General features: G+C 39.6%; 1 protein-coding gene across 1 annotated transcript; it reads right to left on the bottom strand.

Moving 5' to 3' along the window:
• Positions 1-3,477: 3,477 nt before the first annotated feature.
• LOC134842336 (NAD-dependent protein deacylase sirtuin-6-like) lies at positions 3,478-4,478 on the bottom strand. The gene has a single exon (XM_063858622.1). The coding sequence runs from the start codon at positions 4,470-4,472 to the stop codon at positions 3,645-3,647; it is 828 nt and encodes a 275-aa protein (XP_063714692.1). The 5' UTR covers positions 4,473-4,478; the 3' UTR covers positions 3,478-3,644.
• Between the last annotated feature and the right edge of the window lie 6,018 nt (positions 4,479-10,496).

Below are 10,496 nucleotides of genomic sequence, written 5' to 3'. Positions count from 1 at the left end.
TTTGAAATGAACAGTTTGAGTTAAGCTTAATTTATCTATTTTGTCAAGTATACATTGATGGAGCGGTTCTGAGGTTTGAATGGACCAGTCAATTGAAGAAAGATTAAAGTCTCCGTTTATTATACGATGATTTGCATTGCAGTTTGACAAGAAGTCCATTAGCTGACAAATGCGGAAGGGCTCCAGATAATATTTGCTGTTAGGAGGGGGAGGGAAATAGCATGTGGCAATTAGTAATGTGCCTTCGGAAGATTCCCAGATTATAGCGGTGCAATAACCTTGAAATTGGTCAGGAAATGAGATTTCATAGCATTTTAGTGTAGTTTGTTGCAATAAGGACCCCACCGTGGGCTGTTTTTTCATTTTGTTTGGTGTTTCTGTCAGAACGAAAGATATTGAAGCCAGGGAGGAATAGTTCGGAGTCGCTGATGTTAATTGTGAGCCATGTTTCGCTTAAACAGATGATGTCAAAGTTGTTAGTGAAGACAAAATTTGATAGAGATGTGCGCCTACTTGAGTTCAATAAGCTTCGGGTATTGAAAGTAAGAATCGAATAATCGGTAAATTGGTCAGTTTCGTAACTCAAAGAAAGTCAACATTCACTCAAGTCTACTACTGCTCCATCTAGGTAGAGTTCTAAATTACGAACTTTTAATCGGCTAGGATCTGTGTTTTCTTCGATCAGACTTCTTCTTTTTTTTCAAGATTTTGCGTTCTTGTTCGTGCTCGGTCTCATTCAACGATTTGCTGATGTACACTTTGAATTTTTCGTCTGCGGTACCATCGTATTGCTTCAGTCTGAAGGCACTCGCAAGTACCTTGTATGCCGTCAATACATCCAAAACACTTGAATCTACGACGCAAATTGCCGACCCACAAAAAAACCTACAATGAAGCAACTATGCCGACAAAATGGAAGCAGAAAAACAAAACGACGACATTTAAATATTTACCGGAACATTTTATAATTTCATACATGCTGAAATAAAATAAAGTCCGGACGTGACTCCAACCGCAAACCTAAGAGTACAGAGACAACCGGTTTCCTCTAGGCAAGTGGGAAGCACTCTCGATGTTGATAAGTTTCACCAAAAAGTAACTTCAATTTCAACTTCACATGTAATATAATCAGTTTATGGGAAAGAAACTAGTTCCCGATTAGAAGAAAATTGCTTTCGCAAGTGCAAACAATGGAACAAAACATTCCGAAACACGCTTCAGCTTAAATATTCAAGCTTGAAAAACGAATAGGCACCAAAACGATGATCTCAGCGCTTAAGCTTACATGCACAGCATAGCTATGCTAATATGGAATTTAGCTTGGACAGGCAGAGCCAACTCATTGTCTAAACAAAAAATACATCTTCAGCATGATAACAAATTCCGAAACCAAAAGCATAATTAGAAGGTGATTTAATTTAAAACTTTGGGAAATTGAGCTTGTTAGCAGCTGAAATGTCCAGAAGGTTTAAGAGAAGTTGTTTACATGAAAAATTCTACCCATTATAAGACACTTGTTTTGCAAGTACAACTATGATAATATTTAGCTTGTTTAATGTTTGTTATTCTTGTTCCGCTCAGCGACTGAACCAATGATAGTCGAAATTTGTAGTTAAATATCTAGTGCGTAATAGTCAAATTTTGAAGGCTCTTCTTCTTTTTCCCGACCTCACATATGCATCATTTTTATGTTACAAGAAGGAATTAAGAATGGTTAAATTTCAAAAAAAAAAAATTACCAAAGAAATCCTTCCGTTTAGTTAAGGTATGTGCACATGTCGGTGTTAAATGTGCACATGTCACATGTGCACATGTCACATTTTCTAACAATCGAACACTAAGAACAGAAAAATCACTTCAAAAGCTGAAAATTCCGGGCATTCCTACTAAAAAAAATTTCGGGCATTCCTACTTCACCTTTGTTTTCATAGGGAGACAAACCTTCAGCATAATCGCAAGACATGAAGTGAATCTAAAATAGTGTGGTTAACATAAAAAAATATTATTAATTATTAGCGTTATTGATCAAACAAAAATTTTTTGGAGTAATTTTCGATAAAAAATAAATTTCAAACGTTTTCCCAACTATGTTAATCGTCAGGAACTTTACAATAAATCTATGTAACAGTCGCCTACTTAAGTCACATATGAGGTTACTCTGGTCCACTTCTTATTTGTCTCTGCTTTGTTTGCAATCGCTCTGGTTCCTGTTCAGGATGTGACAGCTCTACTCGTGTTTTATATATATCTGGAAATTGCGAATAGCAATTTCCCGCTGCTTTTTTTCACTACTTTCCCGCGATAGTTCTCGATGTTGATAAGTTTCACCAAAAAGTAACTTCAATTTCAACTTCACATGTAATATAATCAGTTTATGGGAAAGAAACTAGTTCCCGATTAGAAGAAAATTGCTTTCGCAAGTGCAAACAATGGAACAAAACATTCCGAAACACGCTTCAGCTTAAATATTCAAGCTTGAAAAACGAATAGGCACCAAAACGATGATCTCAGCGCTTAAGCTTACATGCACAGCATAGCTATGCTAATATAGAATTTAGCTTGGACATGCAGAGCCAACTCATTGTCTAAACAAAAAATACATCTTCAGCATGATAACAAATTCCGAAACCAAAAGCATAATTAGAAGGTGATTTAATTTAAAACTTTGGGAAATTGAGCTTGTTAGCAGCTGAAATGTCCAGAAGGTTTAAGAGAAGTTGTTTACATGAAAAATTCTACCCATTATAAGACACTTGTTTTGCAAGTACAACTATGATAATATTTAGCTTGTTTAATGTTTGTTATTCTTGTTCCGCTCAGCGACTGAACCAATGATAGTCGAAATTTGTAGTTAAATATCTAGTGCGTAATAGTCAAATTTTGAAGGCTCTTCTTCTTTTTCCCGACCTCACATATGCATCATTTTTATGTTACAAGAAGGAATTAAGAATGGTTAAATTTCAAAAAAAAAAAAATTACCAAAGAAATCCTTCCGTTTAGTTAAGGTATGTGCACATGTCGGTGTTAAATGTGCACATGTCACATGTGCACATGTCACATTTTCTAACAATCGAACACTAAGAACAGAAAAATCACTTCAAAAGCTGAAAATTCGCGGGTCAATTATTATTTAATAATAGTCAATGATTAATGAAGATATGCCAACAAACTCAAAAAACGTGGATAATGACTTCTATGGTTGTTTTGCAGTGTTTTGGTGTCATGGTTAGAACAACACATAATTTTTTTGATGAAAATCTATAACACCAAATCATTTTGAATATCGAGGTTTATAGCACCTCCACTTGAGTAAAAAACTAAATTAAGATCGTTTTGTCCACTTCTGTGGCTATCTAACAATTAGGCCAAAGAAAAACAACATAAACCACATTATACTGATCCAAAGATCAAGGACGCTCAATTTTATGAATTTTAAATACTGTTCGTTTTAATTACAGCTTTTCATTTCAAAACTCGAAAATATAAATTTCATGTTCAATGACAACAAGACTCAAAATATCAAATTTCAGCTAACAACACTAACAGATATGTTTAAGAAAGAAGTCAAATAACATTTTAGTACACTAGTCTATTTCAGCAAAGTGTCTAATTAATCTTCTAAGTCCTATCTACTGTATTGCAAATCAACTTACGTCTAGATTTAATTCGTCGTTAACTATTTTCATAACTTCATCCACTTTTCCAAATATTTGTAGGTCTGCAAATTTATCTAACGGTGTTCGCTGGAGATTAACAATAACTAATTTTCCTCTATTCTTTTTCGTCAACTTAGGAAACTCGTTGCAAGGTAAAATTTGGAGTGAACTTCCGAGACATATAGACAATTCAGCTTTTTTTGAATTTGTAACAGCATTATTCAGCTCTTTGTTTGGTAATTCGTCTTCCCAATCCAGAATCGTGTCTTTCATTTTACCGCGACATCGTAACTTTTCCGAATTTCCGCTGAAAAATGGGCACTTATTTCCGGTAAACTTCAATCCAACAGTCGGTACACTAGTTTCTCTTATAAATTTCCGCCTGCATTTATGACACTGTTCGATGAAAACGTTGCCGTGCATATCAGCGATCACCTCAGTTGATGTACCAGCTTTTAAATGCAGACCGTCAATATTTTGATTGACGACAAAATTAACATAGTTCAATTGGACAAGCTTATTTATAGCTTTGTGGGTATACGTTGGACGAGCAGTATCGAAAGAAACATTAACTGACGGCTTTTCACCAAGCTTTTCGAGTGTCCACACTCCTTTGGGCCCCCTAAAATCAGGGATACCCGAAGATGTTGAGATTCCTGCTCCCGTGTGCAAAACCGTATAGCTGCTTTCTTTAATCATGGCGGCAAGCCGTCTTGCTTTCTTATTAACTGAATCAGTTTCGTCATAAATTTCGGGCATTCCTACTTCACCTTTGTTTTCATAGGGAGACAAACCTTCAGCATAATCGCAAGACATGAAGTGAATCTAAAATAGTGTGGTTAACATAAAAAAATATTATTAATTATTAGCGTTATTGATCAAACAAAAATTTTTTGGAGTAATTTTCGATAAAAAATAAATTTCAAACGTTTTCCCAACTATGTTAATCGTCAGGAACTTTACAATAAATCTATGTAACAGTCGCCTACTTAAGTCACATATGAGGTTACTCTGGTCCACTTCTTATTTGTCTCTGCTTTGTTTGCAATCGCTCTGGTTCCTGTTCAGGATGTGACAGCTCTACTCGTGTTTTATATATATCTGGAAATTGCGAATAGCAATTTCCCGCTGCTTTTTTTCACTACTTTCCCGCGATAGTTCTTCGCTGGTTCTGATCTTGCATTTCTGAGATTTTCAGTTTTGGCGAGAAAGTTGAGCATGGCAAGCTCAATTTGAATTTTTGAAAATTTACATTTCACCCCAAAATTACGTTGTCCGTATTACTCCAGGTCAAACTTCCAAATATGGCCGACTGGCACACACTCCCCGGACTCAAGATCAAAGTCCTCATCGCGTGTTGCCGTGTGCCAGTGAGTCCCCAGAATGCTGAGTGTTGCTCAAGAAACAGTGCCAGTGGTCATTTACAGAAGTTTGCAGCAGATTTTAACTTTATCTACACCTCAAAATTCACAACCATTTAAAATTGTCACACTATCGCTGAACAGCAATCAAAATTTTCATATACCTGCTCCTTAGATTTCCGCTTTTGAAGCTAATGATCAAAATTTTTTTGTCCTATCTAATCGGAAAATTGTCATGCAGCATTTGATTGGTATAATAATTATAGCAATATTTTTGTAACATTCGCCCGGAAGATACATATCGACGGAAAATAAAACTAAGTCCTAAGACGACTGGCTAACGTCTAAACAGAGCTTTACATGTTTTTAACCGTCTCTACCAAGCCAGTACTTTCGGTGGTCTTTCTAACATCGGGTCGACAAGAAAAACGTTATTGCTTTCGGCTTCGGTCAAAACACTCAAATTAACTAGATTACATGCAGAAATAGTGAGCTCATGGCTGGGTCTCAGTATCCCCAGACCACGAGGTTACTCCTAAAAACAGGGCTACTAATACTTATTGAATTATTATTGTTTTTGTTCAGTAGATAAAAATCATCATCTCCATCGAAGATGGATCAACCCTTTCCCCCTACTCCTAGCTTCTCATCCTAGCAAAATGAATTCAGATGTTAATGAAATTCAACTCAGGACATGACAGGGAAGCTAAAAATTTATATAAAACACTATCAGTTCCAGTCCCGAGACCCCTCCGGATTCCTGAATCCGGGGAAATAAGGCTCTTATTCTCCTTCCGGAAGGCTGGTTTTCCACCCTTCACCGTTGTCTGCAACGGCCTTGCAACTATTGTAGCGACACAATAGTTGCAACTCGGAGCGGTCTCTGCTACTTCTGCAATTCGTCGTTGTTTTTCAAGCACAATTCTCGTTGTTCGCGCTATCGCAACTAATGTTGTTGTGTTTTTCTTCCGGTCTTCTGCCAAAATGGCCGTTTCTGATGTTTCTCAGAAATATGACGTCATACTTCGAATTTTTAAAATTTCAAAATACCAGAATATCTTGACCTTCACCGTTTGACTAATCGTCCCAATAACGTTGTTAATCACTTAAAACCGTCAATTCGGAAGGTTCGCTGTTAAAAACTCGAATATGCTGAATCTGCATTTTGGTCGATTCTGGTCGAATGTCACATACTCCCCGGACAGTCCGGTCAATGTCCTCATTGAATCTCGCAATGTTCGTAAAATCGGTACAGTGTCATCGAACAGAATTTACAAAATGCACGAAATTACTTTTATCCACGTCATATCGACTCACTGCAGAGCATAAATGGCATCATACTACATCACTATAGCCTTCAAATTCTTTCATTAATCTGCACATTGAGGATATGACCTAAGATAAAAACATCTTTTCTGACTCCCAATGTCAGTATCCTGATTAAAAACTTTTTCTCCTAGATTTAAAAGGTGTTGGTTTGCAGGACAGTCCTGCCAACCAACAAGCTAAAATTATCCTACTATGCTTCTTCCCTTCGGAAATCTTGCTTGTTATTGTCCTGAATATTAAAACTAAGAAACTCTGTGGTTAGAAAGAACAATAAAACAATCTCCCTCTTCGAGAGATTACCCAAGCCTTTCATGTCACCACAAAGTGATCAGTTCTCCTAGCTGATTAAAAACAGTCATGCAGGCTGGAATATTTAAATATACTCTTTCACTCAAGCCTTTCTAAATAAATAGTAAGTAAGTGTCTCTAAAGCCACTTAACTAAAATCAAAATGCAAATTTATAAATGCAACAAATTCAAAACTCAGCTAAATGTTTCAGTTTTCAATTACAACTTGGTTGCTTAGTTTCTCACTTGAGTTTTTCCACACACATAAAACAATTCTGAGTTTTAATTTCTTCTTCTTCGTCACTCCTTTGTTTTCTTCTTTTTCATCGTTTAGAAGTTCTAAAACTTCTAAATTCTTCTAATTTCGTCTCTTTTTGCATCTCGTTTTTCGGCCATTCGTCAATGTTCCATCTCTTCCTCATTCCTCATGTGATATTGACTGTGCACTTTCAGTTTATGTGTCTTGCAACACATCATTAGCTATTCTGACGCTGTTGGAAGCAGTCCTCCAACACTTCTGCTCTTCTACCCTCTGTTTGCAACAAGGTAGGGGATCCACGTTAGATTCTCTGTTCCTGCAGAAGCTGTTGTGGAGACACAACGTCACATTTCTCTCCAAATCTTCCTTCAACATCTCTGCTTTTTCCTTTCCACTACGTTCACTTGTCCTGGAAATTCTTTTCCAAGCGGTGGTCACTGCATTCCGATCAGTCACGAAAGCTCGCTTGAAAGCTCCTGCTCCAATGTCCAGCTGATATTCACTGTACACTCTGCCGTGCTTCGACATATGCTTCTTAGCATATTCATACAACCATGCAGTCATGTTAGCTCTGAACCATGGCATCAATCGTTTTCTTGCCCAAATCTTCTTCACTTACATCGGAATGTTTAGAATCTTGCACATTGTCTCAAAAAGATCTAAATCTTTTAGACAATTCATTTTCCGCAACTGTTCTCTCGTTGCATTCTCGTTGCATCCGCAACTGTTCACTGTTCTCTGTCTATTGTTTTCCTTCACATGAGCTTCCAGCCATTGTATCGCCATCATAACTCCCATTATCACTATTGTTATGGGCTGTGATGAGTCTGGTAAACCCATGGAGAGCAGCTCTCCAGAGTCCCAGATCAACACCAGATTACTACGCTTGGGATACCACCAGGTCTGCAGCAGGCAGTGGCAGGGAAACTCGTCATGTGTCAACATGATGCTCCTCCAATTACGTTTTCCCGAAGCTTCCAGTAATGGTTCCACTTCCATCATCACTCGGTGGACTTCATCGTTCTAGTCTACTGTATTGTAATCTGTAACAGTTGATCCTCTCTGTTTCTGTCTCTCAAAGTCACTGAAGTTCCCACTCACGTATCCCATGAACTTCTTTCCCAGTATCGATTCCAACTCCTCCTTGGTTCTCTCTGGAACTGCTGAGAACACCTTACATAGCAACTCGTAAGATTTCTCGGACATTCTCGTTAGTCTCACACACTTTGGCACTGAGAAGGCTTGATCCACGATCGTTTTCGTACTCTTTACATCCACAGCTACAAAATGTACTGGGTATCTGCTCTTGCACATTGGAGCCAATGACGAGCCCACCAAATATCGTGCTCCTGATGGTCTACAATGAGTCTCACTGTGTCTGATGTTCATTTCCGCCTCAATCGCTTCCCTCCATTTTCCTATGTGTTTCTGCTCGGTCTGCGGAACTCCTGGGAATACTTCTACACTGATGGCAGTGACCATCGCATGTCTCTGTTCTACATTCAATAGTGACTCTAAAGAACTAAACATGCTGTAGAATCCTAGTGCAGTCACTAGATTCACCTCGGTTCCTCCATGGCAATCCACTATCAGTTCCGTTTCCGTTCTTGCTTTTATCACGACATTCCCAAACAATACCGTCAATTGCTTGTGTTGTTTCTCTAGGGTCTTCACACAGTTCAGACCTCCACAAACGTGACCTTCCAGTCCACAGACTTCAGCCAGACAGCTACCAGGTTTGACCCAGTCTTCTGGTCCCCAGCCAGGCAACTCCACTTTATCTTCTCCGTTGCTCCTAGAGGCCGTTATCATCACATTATATATGATGTTAAGTTCACGCAGGTTACAGTCTGCATTCAGCTCCCTCTGCACGTCTTGTGTCGCCCGTAATATCGAGTCAGCGTTGGGACTAGGACACCATGATGGCCTCATCAATTCCCACACTGCCATCAAGCTCGTTCTCAGTAATTCATCTGAGAATCCCAACCCAAACTCCACTCTTCTGTCGGATTTTGGTACGGAAGGTGCAGTCACCTCTTCTTCCAGGACCAGTCCCAATTTGGTCTGCGGATTTATAGCGCTCTTAATTGTTACAATTCTCGACGTCCAGAATCTTAGTAACACTGCCTGTTCGTAATCGAAGAAGCAATCGCGTATGTCTTCACTCAGAAAAGGGTTGTACGCTATCCCTATGATTCCGGATACGTAGCTGTACGACTTCTTCTTGATCGGTCCACAGTATTCACTGGATTTCGGCAGTGCCCCCATAGATTCTTTAGTGAGTCTCAGCTCCTTGTTTGAGAATCTCCTGATTTCGTCTATCTTTCTCATGGGCTCTAACTCCTCGGGTTTTTTCATATTCACCCTCATCGGTTTGCTTTGCTGCATATCCAGCAGTGCTAGCAAGAGTAGGGCTTTCGCTCGCTCATCGCCTTCCCTCAGCATATTAACACAGGTGTTCAATGCCGTTACTAAAATCTGCTCTATCATGAATCGAATGAAACAGAGAGCGTCTCTCCGCCTCGCACACGCTACCGCTCCTCCTCTTGGATTATCAGATCCCTCAGGTTCGTCATAAGGAAAACCTTCTCTTCTTTTGACCTCTTGCTTTCTTCTGAATCATATTCTTCGCGAGTCAGTCCCATCATGCACCAGGCGAACCTCAGTTGTAACTCTGTTCTTACGTAAGGTACTGCCATGAGAGCGTGTATTCTTGGTGCTGTCCTCATCTCTTCTTCGAAGTACCGTAACACCACTGCTTTCCATGGAAGGCTCACCAACTGCTCCATCGTTTCTGCCTGTATCTAAGACGAAGCTTAAGTCCCGTACGCCTTCTGCTTGAGGGTGGTGCCTTGCAACATTGTCTCCAGATAACCCTCCATGGCACTCTTGTCTTCCAGAGCCATCACATACCCTCTAGCCGAGTTTCGGTACTCCAACATCTCCATGTATCCACCAGCGGGTTCATCTATCGACACAGCCTCCGATACTGTCAGTCGGTTATACTCCACTGGTACTAGTTGTCCTGCGTCACTTCCCTTTCCGTGATTCATGGGAAATGGCTTAAAATCTTTCATTGTGCTCTCTCCACATTGGCTGAGTATTTCCATTTCTAAGGTTGCTCCAGTTAGATTGCGGTCACTCCTTTTGGATTTATAACCTGTTGACTTTATTCCCGCCATGAGAATGGGTGGCACCATCGCTATATCAGTCAACATTTTATCTGTGCCAGGCAATTGATAATCACCTTGTCCCAAATCCATGACCTCTTCGACTCGTTTCCTTTTCGCTGAATTGACAGCTTTCATCGACATCTCCGAATCCACCCTCGTCTTTCCTACTCTCCTCGGCATCACTCTGCTGCCCAACTTCATTTTCATCGCGTTGATCTTATCAATCACCAATTTCGATCGCATCGTTCCTCTCCTGGTTCTTGACAGATACACCACCTCTCCTTTATCGTCCTGCGGTGTCATCTTGATGGGAGAATTCGCTTCACTTTCATCAGTGGCTGAGTCAATCAACAACTCACTCAATCTCCCTTCACACTCATCAAGCTTGTCAAGGACTTCCCGCATCAAGGGTCGGTTGAGACCTGTTTTC

This window comes from Symsagittifera roscoffensis, chromosome 3 (genome assembly GCF_963678635.1).
Source record: "Symsagittifera roscoffensis chromosome 3, txSymRosc1.1, whole genome shotgun sequence".
Lineage (NCBI taxonomy): Eukaryota > Metazoa > Xenacoelomorpha > Acoela > Convolutidae > Symsagittifera > Symsagittifera roscoffensis.
The sequence above is the reverse complement of the archived record's forward strand: the minus strand, read 5'-3'. Positions and strand labels throughout refer to the sequence as shown.

Excerpts from the sequence above, each read along its gene's own strand:
- LOC134842336 (XM_063858622.1), bottom strand. The coding sequence starts at position 4,472 with ATGTCTTGCGATTATGCTGAAGGTTTGTCTCCCTATGAAAACAAAGGT.